At 44.7% G+C, this 27,681-nt stretch overlaps 3 protein-coding genes and 2 long non-coding RNA genes across 12 annotated transcripts; 3 read left to right on the top strand and 2 right to left on the bottom strand.

Annotated features, from left to right (window-relative positions):
- Nucleotides 1–12: 12 nt before the first annotated feature.
- LOC132462804 (caytaxin-like) lies at nucleotides 13–11,896 on the top strand. 4 transcript variants are annotated; one of them, XM_060058559.1, is made up of 13 exons: nucleotides 13–339; nucleotides 830–926; nucleotides 3,425–3,502; nucleotides 4,573–4,631; nucleotides 4,953–5,144; nucleotides 5,852–6,016; nucleotides 6,306–6,408; nucleotides 7,266–7,397; nucleotides 7,755–7,841; nucleotides 8,490–8,588; nucleotides 9,106–9,141; nucleotides 9,251–9,298; nucleotides 9,793–11,896. In XM_060058559.1, the coding sequence occupies exons 3-13, from the start codon at nucleotides 3,426–3,428 to the stop codon at nucleotides 9,830–9,832; spliced, it is 1,038 nt and encodes a 345-aa protein (XP_059914542.1). In that variant the 5' UTR covers nucleotides 13–339; nucleotides 830–926; nucleotide 3,425; the 3' UTR covers nucleotides 9,833–11,896. The 4 variants fall into 4 exon arrangements, with proteins under 4 accessions (XP_059914542.1, XP_059914543.1, XP_059914544.1 ...); XM_060058560.1 differs by lacking the exon at nucleotides 830–926; XM_060058558.1 differs by lacking the exon at nucleotides 13–339 and having other exon boundaries at nucleotides 473–926.
- On the bottom strand, nucleotides 4,478–20,875 carry LOC132462807 (uncharacterized). Of its 4 annotated transcripts, none has more exons than XR_009526908.1 (6): nucleotides 20,629–20,875; nucleotides 20,172–20,371; nucleotides 7,726–7,908; nucleotides 7,114–7,376; nucleotides 5,599–5,928; nucleotides 4,478–5,131 (listed from the first exon to the last, which is right to left on the bottom strand). It is a non-coding gene; the product is annotated as an uncharacterized LOC132462807 (long non-coding RNA). The 4 variants fall into 4 exon arrangements; XR_009526909.1 differs by having other exon boundaries at nucleotides 5,819–5,928; nucleotides 7,321–7,376; nucleotides 20,629–20,868; XR_009526906.1 differs by having other exon boundaries at nucleotides 4,478–5,928; nucleotides 20,629–20,869.
- On the bottom strand, nucleotides 10,146–12,849 carry LOC132462808 (uncharacterized). The gene is made up of 2 exons (XR_009526910.1): nucleotides 10,867–12,849; nucleotides 10,146–10,826 (listed from the first exon to the last, which is right to left on the bottom strand). It is a non-coding gene; the product is annotated as an uncharacterized LOC132462808 (long non-coding RNA).
- LOC132462805 (nicotinamide riboside kinase 2-like) lies at nucleotides 14,672–17,060 on the top strand. Of its 2 annotated transcripts, XM_060058562.1 has the most exons (8): nucleotides 14,672–14,853; nucleotides 14,964–15,054; nucleotides 15,698–15,746; nucleotides 15,954–16,131; nucleotides 16,241–16,312; nucleotides 16,427–16,533; nucleotides 16,655–16,740; nucleotides 16,837–17,060. In XM_060058562.1, the coding sequence occupies exons 1-7, from the start codon at nucleotides 14,828–14,830 to the stop codon at nucleotides 16,738–16,740; spliced, it is 609 nt and encodes a 202-aa protein (XP_059914545.1). In that variant the 5' UTR covers nucleotides 14,672–14,827; the 3' UTR covers nucleotides 16,837–17,060. The 2 variants fall into 2 exon arrangements, with proteins under 2 accessions (XP_059914545.1, XP_059914546.1); XM_060058563.1 differs by lacking the exon at nucleotides 15,698–15,746.
- Nucleotides 20,876–21,196: 321 nt separating the features above from the next.
- Nucleotides 21,197–27,023, top strand: LOC132462803 (protein-lysine 6-oxidase-like). The gene is made up of 7 exons (XM_060058557.1): nucleotides 21,197–23,256; nucleotides 23,783–23,891; nucleotides 24,656–24,793; nucleotides 25,254–25,410; nucleotides 25,867–25,962; nucleotides 26,067–26,182; nucleotides 26,418–27,023. The coding sequence occupies exons 1-7, from the start codon at nucleotides 22,356–22,358 to the stop codon at nucleotides 26,422–26,424; spliced, it is 1,524 nt and encodes a 507-aa protein (XP_059914540.1). The 5' UTR covers nucleotides 21,197–22,355; the 3' UTR covers nucleotides 26,425–27,023.
- Nucleotides 27,024–27,681: the final 658 nt, after the last annotated feature.

The following is a 27,681-nucleotide window of genomic DNA, read 5'->3' as shown; positions in this document are numbered from 1 at the left end:
GGGTGGGGAGTTCAGGGTCAAGAGCATCATTGCATGATGGAAAAGAGATAGGAGGAAAATGATGCGGAGGAGGGGTTTATCAAGGGAGTCCAAAAAAGATGATGAGAGAGTGAGGGAGACAGAGAGAGAGTAGATGGGGGAGAGGGAGATTAAGAGGGAGCGAGAGAGAGATGTGGCAAGAACGCAGTGATCTTTTGCTGGCTGTGAACCCATCTCAAACCTGAGGACCTAACTCAGTGCTTACTGGAGCGGAAAAAGCGACCATGCCATAGCCTGCTACTGCACTCCACCTCGACCACATCCACACAGGTCTCTGAACCCCAGGACTCCACAGAGAAGGTAGGCAGCAGCAGCAGGTGCGATTACATAACCAATCGCATCGCAGTTCCCACACGACGGGGATGACCTCATCCCAGAAGGATTAGAGAGCCTGCAAGGGAGGGGGAGGGGGGGGGGTGCTCATTATGGAGCATATGAGGATGATATAAATGTTATAATATTTCAAACAGAAGAAGGAAAAAAGCGTTAGAGCTGAAAGCCCCCCAGGACGGGGGTTGTCCTAGTTTTACTTGTATAGTCTCTCGCTCGCTCTCTCCCTCTCTCCCTCTCTCTCTCTCCCTCTCTCTCTCTGCTAGAGGCAGAGTTCCCTCACAGAGGAAGCTGCTGTTTTGATTCAGCACGGGATGCGATAAGGACGCAGAATTTATTTTCCGGTTGGGTTTTCACTCGGTGGAAGGGAGGAGGCGATAGGAGATATTCGGAATAACCTCGTTCTCTAGAGTAGAGGACTACGCACTATTGACTATATAAAAGTGTGTTTTACCTGCAGATGTCCTCAGCAAAGCATGGCGTTCACATGATCACAACTGGGAAGTATAAAGCTAAAGGGGAAACCAATCGGACGACACAAAAAAGACCACTCTTTTGTGAGTATCTCCTATTCTCATCTGAGACCTTGTTTTATTGGAAGTTGGATTCGACTCCCACAGCAAGCACTGGGTTCGATCCCCGATGTCCACAGCCTGCCTGCTGCGATGTCTGCATCTTTGTGCTGTATGGAGAATTAAGGATCTCCTGACTGCTCTTTAATGACCTGTGGCAGTATCGCAACGTTGAAAGCTTTCACGCTGTAGCCTATTTCTATTTCACTCACCAATGTCATAATCCCCCCACCCATCCCAGATATTGTGAAGTGTGCGGTTGTTTAAAGAAAGGAAGAGATTCATGTTAGTTTGCTAGAAGAAAAAAAAAAAGGAGGAAAAAGGGAACATGGTCATGTGATCATCCGTATCACTGTTTCAATTGATCATCTGGGTTTTCTGACCTGTCGCTGCACTACTGCACAGAAGGCTATGCTAACATTGGGTAATAATAATGTATCAGTCAGGACTACCTTCCATACGTATTATGATAAGGCTAGTGCAAATCCATCCAAAAAAATACATTCAACATTTAATTGTTTATATTTACTTATTGAATTGGTCCTCCTGGGGTCCTTCTTATATTGTCATACATGAATATACGTCCTGGTAAAGAGTGTCCCTCGTGTGGTGAAAGCTGAGCAGGCAGTGCAGAGGGAGCGAGGAGGAGAGCAGTGGCGGAGGGCTGGAGGACCGGACAGCCATCTGGGCTCCAATCCCCAGTCCACACACGCTCCCCCCCTGATCGTGTCCGTCAGCGCCTCCTCACTGTATTAACAGCTGCAGTCCGACCAGAGACATCTGTGTCGACGGCCAGCCACACGTCCCAGTCAGCTGTTTGTGTGTGGGTCTTTGGCAGTTCCCCCCCCCTGAAATAGTTGCTGTTCAGACCTGGGTTAACATTGATATTGTGGTTTGATTATATGTTAAAATAAATGCTCAGCATATACACTTCCTTTTACGTAATGTCAATATTGAAACGAAAAGCTCTGAAGATAAGTTTAGGTCAGTTAAAAGAACAATAATGGTTGGCAAACCTGTGGATGAGACTCAGATTCTACATTAAATCCACATTAAACAATTAAAAGAATATAGGATTACAAGATTAAAGCAACCAAACCCAAGCCCCAGCAAGCCCCCTCTGAGAGAGACACACACACACACACACACACACACACACACACACACACACACACACACGGACACCCCTAATCGCGTCCATGTGCCACTTTAACACAAGGCTGTCGGTTTGGGGAGTTTTTCCCTTGCCCCTTTGATGACTCATAAAGACATTTAGTGTAATCTGGGCATTCAAACCACTTGAGATTTAAATTTCGAAACAGGTCTGAACAAATACATTGGATTAGACCTGATCTGACTCCATATAGCCTACACAGTCACTTTGAAATCCCGGGTTTAAATTCCTATAACTCAAATTATGGATTTCAAGTGTGTGCGGTCTTTATTTTCTTATATTTTCTTGTTATTCAGTCTGTTACTCATCCTTAATTAGGACATCTCCTGCTGCTCCTTATTGCGAAAATGTTAAGAATCTCTCAAAAACAAGCATGATCTCAACACTGGTAGCCATGGTGACAGTAGACGACATAGTTCTAGCGGCAGTCATACTGTGCAGTAAGAACACACTCTCACAGAAGACAACATTACTCTGCCAACTCGATGTTCCTAACCTGCAGCCAGTTTAGCAGCAGCAGAAGAAGAAGCAGTAGCAGTAGCACCACCAACATAGCAGGGCACCCTGGAGCTACGAACCCCTCTCTGCTTCCCATTGTTTCAGATTGTTTCCACATGGGTACTGCTCGCTGACCGGCGGCTTTGATGCGTCATCCGCATGCTATAGTTGAGCGACAGAAGGTGGATGCATCTGCTTTGAGGCAGCCCCCCTCCCACACACAGACACACACACACACACGGGACACACACTCTACACACACGCATGGCTTTTCTAGAGGTGCGTCTAATCTCATGCGATGTGCAGCAAAGCACAAGAAGGAATACCCCCCCCCGCAGGGAAGCGAGATGCGTAGGAGCAGGTTGAAAGTGAGGCTCATGCGTGTATGCGCGTTCCTATTGGGTTGTATCATGTAGCGTGGTCTATGTCGCCACTGCCGCTGCCTTCATAAGGTCTCTTGTTGTTGTGTTTTTTTTATAGATTGGCCAACAGGGGCTGAATGAGAGTTATTTTATATTTAGTTCATTGGCCTGTGGGATGTTTGCGAAGGAAGGTGAATAATGAGTTAATTCATTGAGTAGGCCCATCAGGGCCTATAACACAGTTATGGTATAGTAGCACGGTCCTGCCAAGGGAACAAAGTGTTCCATTGCAGTGTTGATCTGCATGGCCTTTTCTAGGATAACCCCTGTTGTTTCAAAGGATTATACTCTCTCTCGCTGTCTGTCTGTCTGTCTGTCTGTCTGTCTGTCTGTCTGTCTGTCTGTCTGTCTCTCTGTCTGTCTGTCTGTCTGTCTGTCTGTCTCTCCAGGATGAGCACAGCGGAGCTCACCCTGGGGATGGACGTCATGGAGGTGAAGGATGAGTGGCAGGACGAGGACTTCCCCAGGTACTGTGTGTGTGTGTGTGTGTGTGTGTGTGTGTGTGTGTGTGTGTGTGTGTGTGTGTGTGTGTGTGTGTGTGTGTGTGTGTGTGTGTGTGTGTGTGTGTGTGTGTGTGTGTGTGTGTGTGTGTGTGTGTGTCCATCCTAGAGCGAGATGCCCTATCCCCTACCGCAGTTGCTGTAACCAAGGATTTCTAAAGTAGCTTTCAGGATAAAACTATAGAAACAAATAAATAACAGTTAGGAAAGGAGGAGCAGAAGAGGTGTATCACTCTTTTAGTGCATGATTGCATCATTATATTACATAACTGCTTTTCGCTCTATTTCTCCACTGCAGTGAGAGTCTGTGTAAATTGGTGCCTGCTCTGAGTCACTCACATGGGGCGGATTATTTTATGCATAAATCTGTGTGCCTTGTGCGTGGGTGACTCACACAGGGTATGGCTCTATATGTGTGTGTCTATTTTTAGTTTTGAATAGTTTCCCTGCAGGCAGATTACTACATTTTAACATTACAATCTTGTCTGCCGCTAAATATATATAAATACTGTATTGCCGTTTTGGCTTTTGTATTTCAGTGTGTTGGCTTAAGCCTTTATGCTTTTTCCAGCACCTAATATAGTTATCCAGGCCTGCTCCCCTCCTCTCTGTCAATTTTATTGGCAACATAATCACTGCAATTACCATCAGACAACAAAAAAGCAGTCCTGACTTCAGGCGATCGTTTGCCCTCCTTACCCGTGTGTGTACTGTGTCTGGGCTTGTTGCATAGCAGCCAGCATTTATCCGTGTAATTACAACATCATTGTCAGGGCTGGTAATTACAGAGGCTGCTTTCTCTCACGACATCCATAGTACTTTGATGCACAATTTAAACCACAACTGCACCTCTGTGTGCCAAGGGATACAAAGAGACATTCTGCATGGATCGTAATACTTTTTTTGTACATTGGAAAAAAACAAGGCAAAAGAACGACTCAATCAAGCTTCAATCCATTTAATCTTCAGTCAATAGCATCTACCCGTCTAGTATATGTACATCTTTATGACTTTCCTGTTACTGTTGTTCTTTTCAGACCACTGCCAGAAGATGGCGACGTTGAATCATCATACGGCCTCACTGACCACAGAACAAGTCAGTTCAGTTGGACGATAGTAGGCTTATAATATGATTATTTATATCAACGCTTTACAGCACATTAAAATGACTGTGTACGGAAATCGATTAGTATAGCAATCAAGGATACCATTCACGTAGAGGAAACACATCATATGTTTTTCATAATTCCCTACAATCAGAGAAGATAATGAAATGCCAGAAAAGGAAATTGGACAAGGTATCATCCTGTCTAGCCTAACCGCTCAGAAACACCAACCTGCATAAACAAGTTTTATGATAATTATGTCAACTTCAATTTGGCTCTTCTAAGACCGTTTTCTCTGGTGACCCCCTCAGACCCACCCAGCTCCCTGAAGCTGGGGGATTCCGCTGGGCAGGGCAAGCGGCGCACCCTGGTGGCGCCCCACATGAAGCTATCCCTGGACCCCAGCGAGGCATCCCTGGACGACCTGGACGTGGACGCCATGGAAACGCCCAACGACACCGATTCGCTGGACAACAGCAACGGCAACGACCTGGAGTGGGAGGGTCAGTACGGGGGAAGTGATGTCATTGCAGATTGAATTGTCATGCAGTTGTTAGAGCAAAGTAAAATGTTGCAGCTATTGCTTATGTGTTAGTAACTGAAGGGTGTAACGATCACACCTCATCTGTGATTCAGTTGGAACTTCAAATTTGAGGTCCTAAATTCGACATTGTAGACCTGTACAGATAAATAAGGATGCAGGTATATTTATTGTGTTGCTGGCTTGGTTTTTCTTTATAGGGTGAGTTACCCCGCTAATAATCACATATATGGCCCGGCCAGGACTCCCTGGAAGACGAGATATTATATCTCAATGGGACATTCCTGGATATAATATAAAATAAATAAAAGTCCAATATCAGTTAAAAACCTAATATTAGTAGAGAAAGTGTCGACATCGGTGAACGTATGTGTAAATTTTTCCGGCAAATGACCTGTAAAACACGAGTGTCCTACCACTTCCAGCTGAAAACGTACTATCCAGAATGGTAACTTTCAACGGGCTTCACACTCTTGCACAAGCGAGTGTGATGACGTGTGTTGTGAGAACGCTTGGAAACCCGATGTGTCCATTGGCCCTGAAACCTTTTCTTTTCCATCAAAACTTCCTGGACGGAAGTTCTCCTGGTAAACCAAAAAAAAAAGAGGCAAAATTAAGCCCCAGTGCAGTGCAGACCTGTGATCGTTGTGCTTCTCCCGGGGCCCCCAGACGACACCCCCGTGGCCACGGCCAAGCGGCTCCCAGGGGACAGTGACGGGGAGGAGGAGAGGGACGCCAGCGGCCGGCTGTGGAGGTCCGTGGTCATCGGGGACCAGGAGCACAGGATAGACATGCAGACCATCAGACCCTACCTGAGGGTGGTCACCCACGGAGGTATGTGTGAGATCGTGCATGTGGGTACTGTGTGTGTGTGTGTGTGTGTGTGTGTATGGGGGGGGGGGTGTATTTCAAAGTTTGTTTAAGAATGTGCCATATCTCTCTCTCTCTCTCTCTCTCTTTCTCTCTCTCTCTCTCTCTCTCTCTCTCTCGCTCTCGCTCTCTTGCTCTCTCTCTCTCTCTTGCTCTCTCTCTCTCTCTCTCTCTCTCTCTCGCTCTCTCTTGCTCTCTCTCTCTCTCTCTCTCTCTCTCTCTCTCTCTCTCTCTCTCTCTCTCTCTCTCTCAGGTTACTATGGTGAGGGTCTGAATGCCATCATAGTGTTTGCAGCCTGCTATCTTCCCGAGAGCAGCTGTGAGGACTACACCTACATCATGGAGAACCTCTTTCTGTGAGGAACATTCTAACACCATCACAGTACTTAAATATGGTGGCATTAAACCATGCCATAAACATACATAATGTAATCTTTCACTATTTCTATCATGCAAATATTGCCAAAGCTATTAGCAGTGATTTTTCATGTCGTTAATGTGCCGGTAGGGGTTAGGCTAAATAGTCCCAGAATGCTGACAGACAAATGGTGCCTGTTAGGGTTCGAATGAAGAACTTCTCTGCTGGAAGTCAAACAGCCCAACCACACTAGACTGTCCTTATCCGAGGTAGAAATAAGCACTGATTTCAAGCCTCTCTCGTGCAACTATTAAGGGCTGATTATGGTCCCATGTTCGTGCAACGTAAAGGGGTTACGGACCCCTTATGTCCTTGCGGACCCCCCTTGCGTCCCCTGCAAGGGCCTGACGTGAGCCTCCCAAAAATTGTAACCTTCCGTTGAGGCGACGCAGCATCAAGGGCTGTGATAGGTCCGCTCACTGAAACCCGACGCAGAACCAAAACAGGTTCACGACGTGAACAAACACACACACACACGCGCGCACACACACATGCACGCATGCACCCACACACACACACACACACACACACACACACACACACACACACACACACACACACACACACACACACACACACACACACACACACACACACACACACAGTACCTGGGGAAGTCCTCGTCCTGCCACTCATCCTTCACCTCCATGACGTCCATCCCCAGCGTGGTCCTGGCGTTGCCAGAACGTGGGACCATAATCAGCCTTTTAGTTCTAGACTGGGCCGTTGGTACGTCTGGCTGATTGCATGGGAGAGGCCGTTCCCCGGTCACTGGTTGTGATGGTCTGTGTGCAGCTACGTCATCAGCAGCCTGGAGCTGCTGGTGGCCGAGGACTACATGATCATCTACCTGAACGGAGCAACTCCCCGCCGCAAGATGCCCGGGATCAGCTGGTTCAGGAAGTGCTACCAGATGATTGACAGGAGGTAAAAGAAAAAAAGTATTTACATTGGTTGTAAATCGTTGTGTCAAAAAATCTAAAATCAATGCATGTTTAAATTTGTTTTACATTTGTGATGTATTTATTTTATTTTCCAACCTATCATTCTTCTTCTTCTTTTTGTGTCTTTGAAGCTGGTTGGCTATATCAGTTTCCCATTTATTAACACTCCTTTTTTTGAGCAAAGGTTCTAAATTGTATTTAAGTCTATCATTAAATCAAACAAATATTTGTCGATGAGATAAAGGAAGGAGCTGTGGATGCTGATGAGGAGGACGGGTGAGGAGGTGCCTGTGATGACTCCATAGGCTCACCTTCATGTCTTCTTCCCGTGCGCACGCAGGTTACGGAAGAACCTCAAGTGTCTGATCATCGCCCACCCGTCCTGGTTCATCCGCACGGTCCTCGCCATCTCCAGACCCTTCGTCAGGTAACCCTCTGGGGGCGGTGGAGCACTGGGTGGAGGGGAGGTTGGGGGTCCCTGTGAAGATCAAATTCTGTAAAAAAAAGTGTGCTGGAATAGTCACTTTTGGCTCGTCAAGAATAAAGTCAAGAATAAAGTCACGGTGTGGATTATCACATTGTCTCCAATGGTTTGAGTAGATAAGATAGATAGGAACTTTATTTCAGCCAATACATGAGAAATGCACTTGTCACAGCAGCCCATGGAATATAGAAAGATGCAACAACAAAAATAGTGTACAAAATGTCCAGTAATACATAAATACATACATAAAATAAAATAAAATAAAATCACACAGTGATAACAATGTCATGCCATACGGGCATGTACACAGTAGTACATGCTTTCAGGACTTGCATTGTGTATTTCTTTGTAGGTCTACTATAAAACAGGAAATGTCTGCCCTTTTGCCTGTCCAACTAACAGAAGATATACACCTGGACTCAAATGTTTCTTTATTTTTGGTTCTTTGTAATCGTATTTGCCGCATATTTGTCAGTATTGTGATCACCATTAGTTATTACAGGCATGTACATGTGCTACATGCACATATGTAAGGCTTTTAAGTTTGGATTGGTTGAACGATGGCATAATTATGTGGTTTCTCTCATGCAGTGTGAAGTTCATGGATAAGATTCGCTATGTCTATAGCCTGGACGAGCTCAGCCAGATCGTCCCCATGGTGCACGTCCAGATCCCAGAGTGTGTGCTGCAGTAAGTACCTTTAGACCACCAGAGGTCACTGTCATCACTATGTGTATCCAACACACACTCTGTTGATCATAAGAAAACTGAAGCTTTTCACGAGCAGTCTTACAAGCCGTGTTTACCACTTGACACTTTCCATAAAGGTTATAGTTACGATTTCAATTTTGTTTAGGGTATATATACTCTGTCCTAATATGTGCTCTGGTTGATGATTGTAAACCTCACCTATTGGTAAACTGAGCGGAGACCGTTTTCATATAAACACTGAATTGAGTGCTTCTTCTATGTTCCATGTCCGATACAACCAAATTAGGTGAGAGTTGTTCGGAACTTTGCTACATGATTGAAATAGTATGTTACAGAGTGTGATCCAAGACTATAAATCACCTAATTAATGTAAATATTCTGCTCCCATGCTAGATGACACTCGTATTACTTAACGTGTTATGTAACAACTTATCTCATGGAGCATATTTATGGAACAGACATATCCTTTACACACTTGTATTTCAATTTCTCTAAGGTATGATGACGAGAAGCTCAGAGTGCAGAAGGAGAGGTGAGCAGTTCAATTTTAAAAATACTTAGAAACAAAACATAAATCCAAATAGTTTTCATGCCAACATACAGCAGCCAGAGGTAACTTCTTTTCTTCTCTGACCTTTTAGGACTGAACAAGAACAGCCGCAAGTCAACTCAGAAGCAGCGAAAGAAAGGTGACCTAGTTTCAATAATAATAATAATATATTATAATCAAATAGCACATATTATTATGTATAATAAAAATATTAGATATAATAATTTTGTATTACTTCAAACACCTACTTTTCATTCAGTTAAAACTAGTTACAACGCGCAAGAATGTAAAGGAAACATTTTTTACAAAGAGGTTTACTTTTGAAATAGAAAAGTTAAGCCTTTCGAAGGCTGAGAACTGATTTTAAGATATGTTTAAGCAGAACAGATCAGAACAGGACTAAACGTTGACTGATCCGACTGTTATACCCTAATCTGTATATGCTAAATGAATTGGCTTTCACATATTAATATTGCTAGCTAGTTAAAATTGACGTCTTCCTGCCTCCTCTCTAAATTCAGATGTGCTCTTATATCAGGACACCTTAGCGAGCAACAAAATACTTTTGAGTACTCTTGGCCTAACCCTACATACCGGTTATCACTTATTTAATGGTGTGTGTCTTTCCTGCAGGCCCAGCTCCACCGTGGGGCACATTGACCCTGACCTTTGACAGTGAGGTGCACATAGTTTGATCAGACTTCATGCTTTGAAATGTCCTCCTTCCGATAAAACAAACTCTTGACATTTGGGGAAATGTTCTACATGGATCTCGGTTATGTTAACGGTGAGGAATAGGCATCATTTGAATTGGTTCCAGACATTCTTTAAATTATTTTATTAAAATCAACGTTAAGTCGAGCCGAAACAAGTATACATGCTGTTGATTTACCGACAATTCATCTCAAACACTGTTGTTTATTATGAAGTCAGTGAAAAAACATTGTTACACCATACTTGGCAAAGGGATATTTTTGCCCAAGTCCCAAGAAGAACCTCTTCCTCTGCTTATGGGTCTCCATGTCAAAGTGTGCTGTCACCGGGTCCGAACACCTAAAAGCACAGCATGAACTCGGTTTCCATCCATACGTCCCTGTCAGGAGCAGGGCTGCACCCCTGCGTTCCATACTGCCCCATCTGCTAGGCTCCTCAGCACCGGTCGTACCCCCCACCCGCGGGTGCTGCTATTTTTAATAGACGGTACTGTTGAGTAAGTAGTCAACGGGGGTAGTCAATTAGTGTTCTTCGCCCTTCAGAGTTCAAGATGAAAACTGGTTAGGGGGGGGGACGGGGGAGAGGGACATGGGGGGTCACAGTATGGGACGAGAAGCTAGGTCGGGGCGAGGTCTATTTTTAGAGATCTCTCGTTCTCTCACGCACTCTATCGTTCTCTCTTGCCCACAATCGCTCTCTCTCGCTGTCTCTCGCCCACTATCATTCTCTCTCGCTCTCTCGCTCTCTCTCGTTGTCACTCGCCCACTATCGTTCTCTCTCGCTCTCTCTCGCTCTCTCTCGCCCACTATAGTTCTCTTTCGCTCTCTCTCGCTCTCTCTCGTTCTCTCTCGTTCTCTCTCGCTCTCTCTTTCGCCCACTATCGTTCTCTCTCGCTCTCTCTCGCTCTCTCTCGCCCACTATCGTTCTCTCTCGCCCACTATCGTTCTCTCTCGCTCTCTCTCGCTCTCTCTCGCTCTCTCTCGTTGTCGCCACAGGGGGGCATTTTGTGGGCGACCCCTCCCCGGCGGACGTCCCAGGAATGAATCACTGTGTGCCACACGGGGAAAATCATGGGAAAAATAAATAGACGAACCCAACGCGGGCGGTGTCGGGGATCGCCTGGAAGCACACGCTTAACCCGATACCTGTCTGCGCCGGATAACTCCACCACAGGCCAGGGGGATTCTTAAAAAGGACCGGCTGGGAGTCCTCGTGCCAGATGATGGCTGCCCGGGTGGTCTGTTAAGAGTCATGTGGGATAACAACACGCCGTTCAGATCTACAATGCAGGCACTCGCATAGAAGAGACAAAGGGCCAAAGCACTTTCTCCGTTGTGACTGGACACCGAGTCGTGCAAAGAATATGCAGAACCGGATTTTGATGAACATTATGGGTGCTGACCATGTATTCGTCTGTGCTCATGTTTCCCCTATGACGTGTTTTAAAGTTATGTAAGCATTTCAGGAGGGTTCTCTTGCATGACCAAATGGGCTTCATAAGAAAAAAACGTTTTAAATCAAAATGTAGGATCTCCGTCACCTGTGTCTATGAGTCTTTTCCAGCATGATCTCGCGATAAAGCGATACAAACGTGGATTTGTACTGTTAACTAAAAATGTGTATATAGTCGTACATTCTTTTTGAAAAGTGATGGATGTTTTGACCATGGTGTGACGGGCATGGGTTATTTATAGCTATGTGAAATCATGCGTTATGATACAGTTCTTCCAAGACCTAGATGAAAGGTCACACCTGGAGGCAGCACCCACACACTCAAATATGTTCCATTGTTACATATGCAAGTGGCATGGTTATTTATTTCCCTCCTCTTTTTTTCATGTTTCCATATTTTTGATAACGTGTCGTGTCATGTTTTACAATGCACTTTTACTGAAGTAAAAACAGGACATATTTACAAATGAGATGTTATATATCTAAATGTTTATGTTGCTAAAGTCATGTATATGAATATGTGCCATTGTTTGTACAAACAACAATAATAAATCAAAAAATTAATATATAATTGGTGGGGCTGTGTTTTATCACATTCTTTCCTGGTGCTCTCTGTCGACCTAACACTCATCCATCAATAGGCGAAATGCGCCTCACCTGATAGTGAATGTTTTGGCATGGCCAGGCGACCTCAGAGCCGATAAAAACTCCCACTTGACGTAGGACCAAGTAAAGGACGTGTAAATCCTGTTTGACACCTCCCGTGACCTACACCACTTCTCTTTGTCTCTGCCAGTCTGCATCTGCAAGCGCTGCAGAGGTCAGATGATTGGCACACACTTCTCTCCCATGCAAGCCCTCTTCGTAACCACAAGGTGATAAACAATATTTAGATACAACTGTACGCGCCTAGTGGCATGCTGAGAGGCTGCTGCTCGTCAAGCACTTGAGGAATTATTTTGGCTGTCCGCGCGTGTTCCTTCCAATTTTAGCGCTCGCACTGAAACGCGCATAAATCCTCCTCTGATCCGTCACTGGAAGCTCTGCAATGCGTGGAGGAATGGATGGATGAGAACGAATGATATGCCATGTATTCCTGGCTGTTGCAGTTAAAACCGCTTTGTTGAAACATTTTCTAATGCCATGTCATTATTAGCAATACACTTAAATAATGGAATTGCAGCAGGTAAAATCTATTTCATTACAGTGCATGCATTTAAAGGCACCCAGTGCAACTTTATGTAAACATTCAATGAAAAATAAACATTCAATTTCTAGTCTTTTTTACACGTAGTAAGTTTCAATAACTCCATACCATTACATATCGACATTCAAGGAGCAAAGATGAGACGTCGTTGTGTGGTGAGAACTGATAGAAAATCGTAAACAACAACAATCGCCGGTGGGGAGAAGCCATTTTTCCATTGACTGGAAGCCTGCTTTATTTATTGTAGGTTACAAAAAATAAAGAAAATGGCGGCATTGTTGTTATCGATTTTGTATCAGTTCTCACCACACAACGACGTCTCATCTTTGCTGCTTAAATGTCGGTATGTAATGGTATGGAGTTATTGAAACTTACTACGTGTAAAAAAGACTAGAAATTGAATGTTTATTTTTAAGCCTCGAAAGTTGCACTGGGTGCCTTTAATACTAATTTACTTTAAGGAACATATTTCACGAAATATAATGTTAACAATTAAGGTTTCCCGTTAAATGCTGTTTTACATTCTTTCTCCAGGATTATCAGCTTTAAACACCCTTGTTTTATTAAGCTCAGTGCTGCTGCAAGGGAGATGCATGTCTATTCCGGTTGTGTGCCCAATGCACCACAGATTGAGACATGGTTGTGGGATGTGTGGAAAATCTTAAGTTTGCACTGGGGAGGTTGTAATACACAACCTCATACTTTAAAATATCCACGCACTTAAAGGCAATTAATAATACTGGCATCCCCTGAGATTTATACCCATTGGAAAGTAACGTGACTCTTACAATGTGCTCAAATGCGTTTCAGTCTCCAGGGCACAAAGTCCACTACTAGAGTTGGCATTGGAGACATACAGTAAAGAGATTGTGATCAAACACTGTAAAAAGAAAGTCGTTTCCCCCCCCCCCCCCCCCCCCCCCCCCCCACACACACACACACACACACACACACACACACACACACATCCAGTAATGTGCAGCCTCAGGTTTGAAGAGATTGTGTAGATAATGACACTAATACGTCCCAGGGGGGCGGTGCCATCGGGCTGAGACCTTGATGTGGGGTGTAGCCTCAACATAGAGGCAGTGTTGTGTGGTGGTGACATGGCATGGAGCCATGTATTCCAACCTGTTGCATCAGAAGCATGTGTGACGCAGCAGGTGGTCACACACACACACACACAAACACGCACAAACACTGACATGGTGTGCTCTCGCACACGTGCCCCACTCTTTGCTCTACAAACCAAAAATCGGATCGATCTCACATACATCAACAGCCGACACACACACACTAACATTCAAGTTCACTAACACGCCCACATACAAACACACATTCACCAAAATAGAAACACGCACACACAAACATACAACCTCTCTCTCTCTTCCCCTCCCCTGTCTCTCTCTCTCTCACATACACATCCTACATACAAACCGTAGGATAAATATAAAGCCACATGCTGCACGCTTGCACACACACACACACACACACACACACACATACACACATACACACATACACACACACACACACACACACACACACACACACACACACACACACACACACACACACACACATCACACACCAACACACACACCCAAATAAAAGCTGAGCTGTTTGGAAATACAATTATTCAGTTGTTTATAACTGACTAATTGTTTATTCTATCAATTCAAATTAACAACTACTTAATTTCCAGTTAAGGCTACATTTACAATGTGATTGAATGTATTTTTCAGAGACTTCTTGCCTTATCCACTCCAATAGGCAATATCTATGCAGTCAAAAGAACATACTTATTCACAGATGTCTGCAACAATCATTCCTCATCTACAATAGTCTATAGATACAGTATACATCCTTCTTGTGTTCGGATTTTATTTGCTTGTTGGAATAACTTCGTAGGCTAGGCTGAGCCTTGTGTGTGAACGGACGATGACGAACCGACAGGTGCACATTCGGGAGTTTACACTGCCACAAACTGGGCCTATTTGTCGTCTTTTGATTGGACACGTTCCGCGTACTATAGCGGTTCTTACCGACACGGGGGGGAAGCCCATTGGCTGAACGTGGGCACAGGTTCTCGAGACCCGTTATGACGCGGTGAGGAAACACTATATATAAATACAGTAGCACCATGGAGAATCAATGAAGTAGTAAAAGGGGGGAACGTTTGGCAGAGAAGTTAAGGAAGGTCAAAGACTTTTAAAAGCTTTGAAGGATTGTTTGTTTGTTTTAGTCGGGTTCCCTTCTTTTATCTACTGAATTCTAAAGAAGACCAGAAGTAACATGAAGTTCATCATTGGCATCGGCGGGTAAGTCTCGATGAGCTTAAATTACACCATGTGTACAACGCGTCTGTAAAATAGAGACATCTAAATAATGTGACCTTTATCAGCTGACCTTTTTTAAATTTTTATTTCAGCATCACCAACGGTGGGAAAACCACGTTGACGAACCGGTTAATAAAGGCACTACCAAACTGCTGTGTGGTGCACCAGGATGACTTCTTCAAGGTAAGCCAGTACACAGCCCCCTTCAGAACTAGACGCAAGTTCTCATGAAGTGCTAAAACTAAATGTAGGCCAGCACACAGCAAACTGGCCTATTGGTGTTATTTGTTTGAATGAGCATTGCCACTATTCTTGGCAGCCTAGTAATACGGCTGATTGTCTCCTGGACAGCGAACGTAAAGGTTCAGCGTCCCCACTCAAAGTCAATAGTCAGAAGTCACACATACATCTATTCGTAACAGCGTTGCCACCTCGTTTGACATCGTATTATTGTTTTAGGTACATCAACTTTGCTCTTATCGTGAAACATAGAGATTGCCTACATCGGCTAGGCCTACTATATCTTTCCTCGATTTGAAAGGCGCGCGTCTGTAAACTGATACAGAAACAAAAATAAATAAAAGTAAGCCTAAAGCCCTATTCTACCAATACAATCTTGTTATAGACTTGCCAATTTCCGATACAGTTGCGCTCGAATTATAGATAGGCTCATAATAACTTCAGAACATAACAATAACAAAGACCCGGGCCGCAACAGGCCACTTTCGGTGGAGACGGGTCCTTGACTTATCGTGTCCAGGTGTGATGATCAGTTGCGATTGGTTACTAGGTTTCAGCAATGTTTTATTGGTGACTGTTATTTCAGAAACCCGATCAAATAGAAGTCGGGGAGGACGGCTTTAGACAGTGGGATGGTAAGAATGGATTTTCACGCCGGAAATCCATAATTAATATCTTCCTGCACATAAAAAAAATTACAAAATAACTTCTACTACTTATCCACTGACCTTCTCTAGTGTCAGTTCAGTGAATGCCAGAGTCATTCACTTTGATCATGAAGCACATTGCTGCGCTGTCCAGTCTGGTGTGTTCTGAAATATGTTCCTCTTGTCTCTCCTCAGTCATCACGGCCCTCGACATGGAGGCCATGGTAAACACTATCAAAGGCTGGCAGGAGAACCCAGTCAAGTTTGCCCGTTCCCATGGAGTCAACCTGTCGGTTGAAGCCGAGACGTCGGACCCGGAGACGACGGGGATCCACATCCTCATCGTGGAGGGCTTCCTCCTCTACAACTACCTGTGAGTCCCGTGCTAACACGCCATACTGTATTCCTACATAAGCAGCCATTATAGGAGCGCACGTTTCAACCGCAGACCGTTGAGCTAACCGAACTCCTTGCTCTCTCAGACCCCTCCTGGACTTCTATGACCAGAGTTACTTCATCTCCATTCCATACGAGGAGTGCAAGCAGAGAAGGAGGTGAGGAGGAGGAGATGACGAAGATCCTGGATCAGACTCAAAATGGCTTCTTACTGATGCCTTCCACACTTGAAGCTAAATACGTGAATTTATCTTTTTTCTTTCTCCCGACAGTACAAGAACATACACAGTCCCCGACCCCCCTGGCCTGTTCGACGGCCATGTGTGGCCCATGTACGTGAAACACAGGAAAGAGATGGAAAACAACTGCAATTCCATAGGTAAGTCGTACAACGTCATGAAGGTCAACCGCTAATATGGCTCTGAGGTTTATACAGAGAAGCTATCGATTTTCCACCCGTATGAACAAAAGTAAAGTAATGATTCTTTTGCCCCAATCAGAGTATCTTGATGGCAAGAAAACCAAGGAGGAGATCTACAACCAGGTGTACAAAAGCATTCAGAACTCTCTGCTCAACAGCTTATAGGTAAAAATAATATTATATATGTTGTCATTCAACATATATATGTTGAATGAAAGTGTAATTTTGATTTTGACTTTGTTTTTTCTGTTTCCCTCACAGCAGGAAGCCTGGACCCCAAGGGATTATGTATAGACTTGTAAATATACTGTGGAATAATATCATCACCAAGACAGGCTTTGAGCCAATGTAATATTATTCCTCTCTTGACCTGTAAATAGAAAAACCTTGTAACTTAAAGAAACTTATATTGTAACCTTTTACAAAAAGATGAAACCAACTCTTGAAAGGATGGTTATGCAACTTAAAAGAGACTACCTAACCCACATGGTGTCACGTTTTCATTATCAACCCTGTGTTAGGCAAGGTGCTTAACTGGATGCTTTCACAACTAGATTTATCAGGGCCAGCAATGAATGGCTTACTAGTCATTTATTAACATTTCTTCCGGCACATTATTAAAACAGCATTTTTTGAATACCATGACTTTAGTCACACAATAGTTACACAATAGTACAAATCAATTTTATTTCCACTAGTATTGAGATTAACAAAACTCAACGAATAGCTACTGGTAGTTTTTTAACCTGTTTCTTCAATAAATAAAACAATGTATTCAATTTAAATAGAAGCCATCAATAATTTTGTCGCACTTTGTCTTTTTAATGCTGTAAATAAGGTCATGTAATTTCCATAAAGTGGAAGAAATTGCTTCATCACTTAAATGACGTGAAGCTTTTTTAGTGTGATCGTCCAACCAACCATAATTATATCTCAAAGATGATCTCATCCTCAAGCCTTTGGAAACTTGAAAGCATGAGTACGAATGGAAGTAATAGTTCTGTGACACATCAACTACACGGCCTCCTGTAGAGACCTCGTAACCTGTGCTGGCGCCGCACAGCATGCCCTGACTATCCTCACCTTGCAATGTTATGCACGACCTGAAACAAATAGCCTACTGAGTCGCTGTTGGTTGTCCACGGCCCCGCTAAGGGTATGTGCCGAGAAATGAGGACACATACACTACCAAAAAGCTTTATTTCGATTTCAATATCAAAACATGGGTCATGTAAATGAAGAAATTGCTTCATCACTTGAATGATCTGAGGCTTTTTCAGTGTGGTAGTCCAACTAACGATAGCAAACCCGCCCGGGAAGTTATGGGGTTTACACATTAGCGTTGGCGATACTTTCCGACGCACATGGCCTGAACTCCACTCCTCAGTGCACACCCTGATGACCTAGCATGCCCTGACTGTCCTCACCTTACAATGTAATGCACGACCTGAAACAAATAGCCTACTGAGCGAAACAACGCTCAACGTCAGCCCTATTAGTCTAAAAGAGTGCCTGGTGTGTTCCCCCCCATAAAGGCTGACCATTCTAGTTCTAGTTACCTTTACCTAGTTACCTTTACCTTTACCCCGCTAAGGGTATGTGCCGAGAAATGAGGACACATACACTACCAAAATGCTTTATTTCGATTTCAATATCAAAACATGGGTCATGTAATTGAAGAAATTGCTTCATCACTTGAATGATCTGAGGCTTTTTCAGTGGGGTAGTCCAACCAACCATAACGATATCTCAAAGATTATCTCAGCCTTAAGGCTTTGGAAGCTTGGAAGCATGAGTACGAATAGAAGTAATAGTTCTGTGAATTCAAGATTCAATATCAAAACCCCTGGAAATGCAATGATTGAATGAAGAAGAAGGAAACGTCCTGTTTCACAGCTAAGTAAGATCAGGAAACACGGAAAGTCCTCTGCAGCATGTTAACCAAAAATATGTTCACATGAACTCAAGGAATCAAGGCGGTGAGTGCTTCAGATCACAAATGTTTAGATCGCAGCTGTCATTTTCAAATGTCCTGTCAACATGTCGAAAACGATCAGTCATGAAGCACCCGTCTCACCTTGCACAAACCTATAGGTTCAGGTGCCCATCCCGCCACAAACCGAGCACTAGCACCGAGACAGATTGGGGTCGACCGAGACGCGTGGATAGGGTTGGGGCTGGGTGTCTGTGGAGGGTGCCCAGGGGAGGGAGCGGCGGGGAGAGGAGAGGGCTGGGCGGTGGTGCGTTGATAGCCTTGTGATGCATATCTTGGGGTCCGTGCGTGTCTCCGGTTGCCCCGACGCAGAGGAACGCTGAGGCCCGTGGCTTTATATATAGAGCGCGTGTTTGGGGTGTCAGGGGGGTATATTTAACTATTGTATGGACAGCCCCTCACCGCTGCGCCCTGGTCTGACTCAGGGGGCCACTATCACCTGCCACCAAGGGGCAGAATCAGACATGTGCTCCTGCGTCAGCCGCTGTCGTGGATACGAGGGCAGCAGTGCCAAAAAAAAAAAGATAAGCCGGGCACTTCCAAATATGGTCATGGAGACTGGGAGTCAAGAGGGTGGCGCTGATTCCCCCCCCCCCCCACAGTGCCCTCCCATGTGACACCAGTACTCATGACCTCGCTCCTATGACAAGTGGTACACGTGCGGCTGCTAGGTTCAAAAGGTGTACCTTTTGCCCCTGACAGAAAGTCCCAGAGACCTCAAATGTCAAATAAGAGCAGGGGCAACTCAGAACCAGATACAACAAGTTCAGGGCAGAAGGAAGCAAAGGGGGGTCAAGACAACCCTCTGTGTCAACTAACTTGCTTTCAACTCAGAATTGAATGGCAATAGTTTATTGAAGCCTTGAAGCATAATGATATAAAGAGCAAAGAACATGTATTTGAAGCACACGATCTTTAGATCTCTTTATTGCCATTCACTCGCTAGATATAGAGATATATCAAACAAATAAAATGCAGCCATTTCTGAAACCATTTAGTGAATTAAAGTGCGACACGTTTTTGTGTATGCTATTTTTTTGAATCAAGCACAATTCTAGTTAAGGAAAGTCTTTCAAACATGTGACACTTTCAATCTGTCATGGGTTTGTCTTAAATAAACATCTATGGAGTTTTGTCCGGCTACTTTTCATAATATGTCACGTGTAGGGGGAGACCGATGTGGCAAGCATTAAGAAGCTCCACGCTAAATTTAGAACCATTTCCATAAGTGAGTTTGGCCACCTTGATTTTAACGAGGTATAATCAAATCGCACCTTCCATATTCGATGTAGGTCTATACAATTATCAGTTAAATTCACATTGGATCATAGAAGGTTAATAGAACTAGATGGTTAGAATTTACAAACACGAACTCATTTTTGTATAACCGTAAAATCTATTAACTCCAGTGAACTATAGTCAACCCCATTCAGAAACCACATTACATTAAGTGCATAATTGGAAGATGCGCCAAGGAGTCTATTGGATGGTTTCGTCCACTAAACGTTACCAATAGCTCGCGCCGTGGAGAATGACACTTTGAAGCAATATAATATGTTCTTCTACGGTTCGCTACAATGTACACACTTTTATTAGATCTCACCTGTGTCTCCCCATGATCAGTAGTTTATCATCGGGCTTTATCATTTAGTTGCATATTCCTCTGAATGGATGTGTGGGGCCTCAGAGAAAGACAACAGGTATAGTAGTCCTTGTGGTTTCTGGTCGAAAACCCATTTTAGACCATCATCTTCCTTAAATCGCACAAGAAGCACTGAGATCGCACTGAGATGCCCTGGATACCTTTATGGGATAAGATATATTCAAAGCGTACAATAATTAGTCTCATTGTTCGGTCGTACCAAACGGGGAAGTCATATACGTTCTCCATGAAAACAACCATACAGTTATATTGTGTTCAGTTTTATTTTCAAACAACGCTAACTTACAACATGATAAACACACACACAAAATGTTGTGGTAGAACTTGTTGTGATTTGTTTACGTATATTTTCACCTTAGACACACAATTAAAGACTCAATTTATCGTTAATACTTACTGGCTAAATTTTGTATGTGTCCTGGTCGGAAAGTCTTGTGCCAAACCAGTCCCAAGGATCCCGCGCTCTTATAAGCCTGGCGGACCAAGCCGGGACAGTCCCGCCCTTCGGGGCAGTCTCGAGTTTCAGTTCTAATTATAGCCACGAGACGCGTGTGGGCTACATAAGCTCTATGGCCAAACTAGGTGCACCATGGTGGTCTCTCGAGACAGGCCCAATAAACCACATAGAAAGAGAGCACAAGCACACACTGTTTAAAATGTAGCTCAAACTAGGCCATTAGTTGTCAATTATTGATTGCGGAAGTGAAAGTGGACATGTTCACAAGAACAATGTAGCATGTGTTTGGGAGCATATGTATTTTAATGCTTTTTCCTTATTTAAAATAATCTCCCAAGGTAGTTAAGTGAGTGGAAAGTTGAGTGAAAGCATCTAAATCACCTGAATACTCAAAAGAATAGGCCTATATATATATACACATATATCAGTGGCGGCATGGTGGCTTTTAAAGTGAGGGAGGAAGGACTGCGCGCTTGGTTGCCGTTGGCCTGCTTGCACTGTTAGTGTCGTATGGTGTTATGTGAGACTCATGTTGTTGCAGGGTGTTTTGGTGAACTATAAAATAGCAGTGAGGGATAATTATGCCAATAAAATTGATTCAAATCCACCAGTGGCAGATTAACAAACAATTAAAAGAACTACAAGAACATTATTTCACAACTATTTACATAGGCTGTAAGCCTAACATTGTTTGAGGCAAATGTGGATGTTAATTGATGTTTCAGAATGTTGGTCATGGTGTTAAGCCAATTAAGATTGAGGGACTTCATTCATAGATCAAGTCAATCAGCCTCATTTGTACGCATATGGAAGTTGCATGCAGTGAAAAGGTCTGCATGTGGGATTTAGACTACTTTGGGGCGAAAAATAATGACTGAATAAGCAATGAATGGACAAATAGATCCGGAAAAAACCTTTGTCTCATTTTAATGAGAAGAAGAGTCGAGGAGAACAACCAGATTATCAGTGTTCCTAGTTTGCTGCATTTGTATTGGTAGACAGCGCCACCTTGTGGTACTAGTTTAAATCCCAGTGCTTCTTATTGGGCACAAATCCTTTCAGCGTTGTTTGCCAATATATCGATAATTCACGGATAACTATGATGAGAGAGTCTAATCCTTTATAATAATTATACAGGGCACATTTGGTGTTGATAGCTTTGCATGATAGCCTATATCAGTCATATTTTTGTTCTTATATCCATCAGTCAAATCATGAAAAAGAATAATACGAAATTACCATTAATCGGAAAGTATGCTTTGAGGGCGGATGGGTCGCAAAGTCACCATGGACACTTAGAGAGCGTAGCTGAACCCGACCCACCAGACGTCAGTTCACACCCGTGCGTAAAATTTGCTTTCCAAACATCATGGGTGAAACCTGGTCCGCCCCGTCCAGGGTCGGAATGGGTTAATCCATTCCGTTTGCAGGTTGAACTTTCTGTGCTTGCGTAAGGAGGCTAAACCGGCCGAATTAGATAAACGACCTGAAAAACCCAACCCTCCTCTTTCCCTTTCTAATTCTGAGCCGGTCTGAGGACGGTCATTTGGACCGGATAGCTTCTATGTCTTTTGGTTACGTTATTCTCCAACTGAACACCACACGCAACCGCAACGACAACAACCTCTGTGACTTTTGGGGATTCCACTGAAGATCTGTAGTTAACCATGGCAAAGTGGTCCGTGTTCTCTCTCTACATCCTCCAGGGACTGGCCCCTCTCCTCACGGGGCAGCTGGTCCCCCCGCGGGGCGGCCCCTGGCGGCAGCGCATCCAGTGGGAGAACAACGGCCAGGTGTTCAGTCTGATGAGCACTGGCTCGGAGTACCAGTCCCCAGTGGTGGCGGGCCGGCCGAGGACCTTCTCGAGGAACTATATGAGCGGCAGCAGCTGGAGAGAAGTATTCAACGCACGGGACGGGGCGTCGCAGAGGAGAGGGGGGCACTACAGCGGGTCGACACGTCCCCAGCTTGATCGTGTAAATGATAGGGTAGTTGACCAAGGACCTGTATCTATTGGGCAAGACAGCACCAGGCCGCTCGTGCACGTTAACGTGCGCCCGTCCGAGTTGAGACCCCCGCAGGTGCTTAATTTCCAGCGACAGGGCGCCTTGGGCACTGCCAGCGCGCGGCGCGTCGCCACGGAGTTGGCGACGTTACCGGGGACCCCTCCTGGGTCACCGGGAAGCGATGTAGTAGTGCCCAGGAGTGACGGGGCACGTGTTGGCCAGGATGCCACCGCACAGAATAGAAACAGCCAACCGGGGCCCGGTTCGGTGCCTCACGGTGCGCTGTCAATCTCCAGGCACGTTGCACCTGCGGCGCCGCCCTCTCATTCAGGGTACGTGGTACCCGCGGTACCCGCGCCGAACCAGGCGGCCTCTAATAACGCAAACGGCGTGGAAACAAACGGAGCTGAAACTAACGGAGACGCCATGTCTAACGATGACCCCCGGAACCCGTTCAAGAACCACCGGAATTCGGTTTTGTACAATATGTATCCCCCCCAAGGACGGCCCGTGGTCCGTGTGCCCCCTGGCACCGGTTATGGTACCAGATATTTCCAAAATGGTAAGTGAATTGCACTTTCTATACAGCTAACTACCGATTAATTGCATACTAATATATCACAATTCAAAATGCCCAAATTAGAATGTATAACATAGTATATAATATGAGTGATGATATTGTGAAAGAAAGGAAGGCGCATATGAATTGGATTCCATGTACGCGCAAAAGATCATCGAGTACAGTTTTCAGGATTCAATGTTTAATCGCCCGTCTGGAAATAATGAGTCAATTTGCAAAGTAAAGCAAAGAAATGAAATATATATAGTGGGAAAATGGTTCATTCTGGGCCGCGGATCATAAAGTGTCATGTGAGGAATGTGATACAGCTGCGTGCTGCTGCCAAGTGCCAACACAGACATAAACACTGACTCTGAAGTTCCATCGACTCCCTCTCTGCCAGGACTGCCTGTTTGGTCTGCTTTACTGGACTGCTGTCAACAATGAACAACGCCTTAGCAAAGAACCGGAGCGAAAAAAGAAAGAAAAAAACATGCTTTTTGTGCCACTGTCCTCTGCTCCCTCCCAGGGCTCCCCGACCTGGTTCCAGACCCCTACGCCATCCAGGCTGGCACATACATCCAGCGCATGCAGATGTACGCCTTGAGGTGTGCAGCCGAGGAGAACTGTCTAGCCAGGTAATACCCGGTGCCAAATGGCCTCGGACACATGGACAGACGTAAACACGTGAACCAGATGCAAACGTATGCATTACGCACACACATACACATTCAGCGGCTCAAAGTGCTGTTTTGTAATGTATGGATTGTTCGGGTTTAGGCCAACTCTGAATAGGGTTGCTGCTATTTATGAATGTTGAGGTCCTGCATTTGCCTGGGAGTGGTTAATTCGACTCTGTTAGTGCTGTATTTGACTGTAAGTGCTGTATTTGACTGTAAGTGCTGTATTTGACTGTGATGGCATGTGACTGTTGGTGCTGCATTTGACTGTGCTATTGCTGCTTTGACTGTTATTGCTGCATTTTACGATTAGTACTGTATTTGACTGTCAGTGCTGCATTTGACTGTTAGCACTGTATTTGACTGTTAAAGCTCTATTTTACAGTCTTATTGCTGCTTTCGCCCGGCCCACATCTGGTGATAGAATTAGGTCCGCTGTTTGATTGAATTTCAGAGCAATGATCCTCCGACACACTGTCCCGCCAACACATAAACGCTCCTGGATTCGGTTCCCCCCCCATAAAAAGCATTTAGCAGCCTAAAACCTTTCGTTTTGGGAGAGCCATAGTCAGCCATTCCTCCGCTCAGCCTGCCAGCCACTAAGCCAATCAGCCATCCATCAGTCCAGCCAAGGGAAGGCAGGCCTGCCGTGCAGCGAGGCGCTGGAACCTTCCAGCACCGGCTCACCTGGCGGCCCTGTCTCCCTGGCTCTCCCCCCCTAGGTCGGCGTACGGGCCCGGGGTACAGGACATCGACTACAGGGTACTGCTGCGCTTCCCCCAGAAGGTGAAGAACCAGGGGACGGCCGACTTCCTGCCGGTCCGCCCCAGGCATCAGTGGGAGTGGCACAGCTGTCACCAGTGAGTCCCCCACCCCACCTCCACTGGGACCGCTCCCCACCCTGCGCACCGCCTCTGAACGTGTCTGACCGGAGCGTTGGCGGCCCACCGCGGCGTGGAGCTTTTAGAACCATGGAAGCTCCCAATGGAGATTTTTAGGCCTTCTTGAACACTTTGTGAGAATATAGCTAGCATTAATTACACCTATTTCTGTTTTTCTTCTATTCTGGTCCTCATTCATTACCCCATTTAATCTATTATATATACCCTATTCGGATTCCCAGTTTTCGAATCAATATTAAAAATATCCAATATTTGACGGTATTATTTTTTAATGCATGCTTATCTATTATTTATTACGTATTTCTAATTCCACTTTAATCTATTTATCATCCACTATCTTATTATATATTCCCTTCTTTCGTTTCCCGATGGTCAAATCAATACGTTATACTTGACCCTGTTCCATCTGTTCCGTCAGGCACTTCCACAGCATGGACGCCTTCAGTCATTACGACCTGCTGGACGTCTCCACGGGGCGCAAGGTGGCCGAGGGACACAAGGCCAGCTTCTGCCTGGAGGACACAGGGTGTGAGGCCGGCTTCAGACGCCGCTACGCCTGTACGTCTCACACACAGGTAGGGCACAACGCTGACCTCAAACAAACTGATGTGAACAAACTAATAATATTAACTATCTGGTCTTTGATTGGCTCTTGGGACATTCAACACTGGCCCTACAAGACTGGGTTAACTTGAGTATAAAGTTAGGAACTTGTTACAGCCCATCTCAAAGAGAGCCATTGTAATGGAGTGTGCTGTGTCAGAATGATGAAGAGATTCGATTGGATTCAGAGCGAGTGAAAAACTGTATAAATAGCTTTAAATCATGATTAAGCCAAGCCACAGGCAATAATGTGCTTTGTTTGCTTATTGGCAAATATCATGTGCTTTGGAGACGTCAACATGTATAGGAAATACAATTAAAAATGTTTTATTTGACCAAGACAGGGCTATGTAATCCTTCTTTGATCAGCCCTGTTTCAGCTGCAGCAGCACATTGGGAGCCCACTGCTGTGTTGTGTTTTCGGATAGGGACTGAGTCCAGGTTGCCATGACACCTATGCTGCCAACATTGATTGCCAGTGGATCGACATCACTGATGTGCCTCCAGGAAATTATCTGCTGAAGGTCGTGTTTTATTTTACAAACCAAGCTTTTCATCAGGATTCGGTAAAGTGAAGATACTCATGTCAAGGTGAGCTCACTTTCTCTTTGTACTTTTTTCCTATTAGGTCACCGTCAATCCAAGTTTCCATGTTCTGGAGTCAGACTTCACCAACAACATTGTGCGGTGCGACATCACGTACACTGGAGTTTACGTACAGACGAGGAACTGTCGAGTAGCGAGGTGACGTCTGAGCGGAGGATTGCCTGTCCTCTCTTCTCACGTTAAGAAATAAACAGAAAAATAATCGATCCCAGAGCTTTTGCCTTATGTTTAGATGTTTGATCAGGAAGAAATCATGTTCACAGACTAATCAAGAAAAACATCATTATTTATACAATGAGTCGAAGGCAGTGTTTGCGTGTGCTGGTCTGAATTTTCTGTGTGTAACCCTAGTCTCAAATCTTTCTGCTTCCAGGGCTTAGAATCTGAAGTGGAGCACGGGATGTCTTTAAAACCATCCTCTGAATGGGCGCTACATCACACAGGAGGCCCACACTTTATTAATATAGCTTTTTTATAATTCTCACCATTCCTGTGACAAATGATTGTGCAGCATGCATTTTTCATTGTCTGTGTACATGTTATGTAGTTATATACCATATGTTCTTAAGGTGCTTTTTTATAGTATTTACACTGACCTAACACAATCCATTAGAATGTTATCTTAAATGTCCTTTGGTCTTGAAATTTGAAGAAGTGACCTCTTTAAATAAGTAGGTTAGTTCTTTCTCCACATTTCTCGTTTGGTCCTTTTATGTGTAGTTTTTGATTTTATAATGACATCATCACTTTTATTTTACCGCTTAATAGTCTTAAATTGCATTTATCTTTGCTTTTTGTTTTTTAAGGGTTTGACATTATATGCTTGAAAGTGGATCAAACATGTGTGCCTGTGTAAATGAAAACTGTAATGTAAAATGTTTTATATTTCTCAAACTTCAAATTTCAAAGGACTACAATTTCAAAGTCCTTATGCTGGGTTGATATTTAATACAATAAACACCACCAGGACTGAGTACAACTTTCAAGAGCAGTTTTTTTTAAACTTGTCCTCCATCCTATTTTGCACGCAAACCAATTATACAAAGACGCCAAACCAATGACGCAGTCTCTCCCCTCCCTCCATCCCCCTGTGGCTGGCCCTACACCAGGCCACAGAGAGGTCCTCTGTGACCTGCATTCTCAAAGCCCCGCACACATGGGGAGGAAGAGGGGAACACAGAACCGAAAGACTGGGTCCTACAGAACTGAAGTATGTCGCACCAGTAGGAATGACTGGGTGTGTGTCCCCTTCCTAGTATTCCAGGATGTCTTCCCAGTATGACAGGCTGGGTGTTTGAGATCCCCCCCCCAAGCCGGTAGGTATCATAGATCAAGTGGCTGAGAGTGACCTTGGTCCTGGGCGGTACTTTGCGGGTTGGGGGGGGGGGGGGGGGGGGGGGGGGGGGTGGAAGGAGAGAGGCTTGTGGCTGCAGTGAGTTTGCTCACGAAGACATGTGAAAACACAGGCCACAGGATCTTGTGCTACTGTGTCATCTCTACTATAAAGTGCAGCTGTCCAACTCTCTCTCTCTCTCTCTCTCTCTCTCTCTCTCTCTCTCTCTCTCTCTCTCTCTCTCTCTCTCTCTCTCCCCCTCTCTCTCCCCCTCTCTCTCCCCCTCTCTCTCTCTCTCCCTCTC

This window comes from Gadus macrocephalus, chromosome 8 (assembly GCF_031168955.1).
Source record: "Gadus macrocephalus chromosome 8, ASM3116895v1".
Classification (NCBI taxonomy): domain Eukaryota; kingdom Metazoa; phylum Chordata; class Actinopteri; order Gadiformes; family Gadidae; genus Gadus; species Gadus macrocephalus.
This window is presented reverse-complemented; position numbering and strand designations above follow the sequence as displayed.

Coding starts and splice junctions, on each gene's coding strand:
- LOC132462804 (XM_060058560.1), top strand. CDS start 3,426: ATGAGCACAGCGGAGCTCACCCTGGGGATGGACGTCATGGAGGTGAAG. Junction 5,145..5,851: donor CAACGACCTGGAGTGGGAGG/GTCAGTACGGGG, acceptor CGGGGCCCCCAG/ACGACACCCCCGTGGCCACG. Junction 7,842..8,489: donor ATCTCCAGACCCTTCGTCAG/GTAACCCTCTGG, acceptor TCTCTCATGCAG/TGTGAAGTTCATGGATAAGA.
- LOC132462805 (XM_060058562.1), top strand. CDS start 14,828: ATGAAGTTCATCATTGGCATCGGCGG. Junction 14,854..14,963: donor TTCATCATTGGCATCGGCGG/GTAAGTCTCGAT, acceptor TTTTTATTTCAG/CATCACCAACGGTGGGAAAA. Junction 16,534..16,654: donor AAACAACTGCAATTCCATAG/GTAAGTCGTACA, acceptor TGCCCCAATCAG/AGTATCTTGATGGCAAGAAA.
- LOC132462803 (XM_060058557.1), top strand. CDS start 22,356: ATGGCAAAGTGGTCCGTGTTCTCTCTCTACATCCTCCAGGGACTGGCC. Junction 23,892..24,655: donor GAGGAGAACTGTCTAGCCAG/GTAATACCCGGT, acceptor CTCCCCCCCTAG/GTCGGCGTACGGGCCCGGGG. Junction 24,794..25,253: donor GAGTGGCACAGCTGTCACCA/GTGAGTCCCCCA, acceptor CTGTTCCGTCAG/GCACTTCCACAGCATGGACG.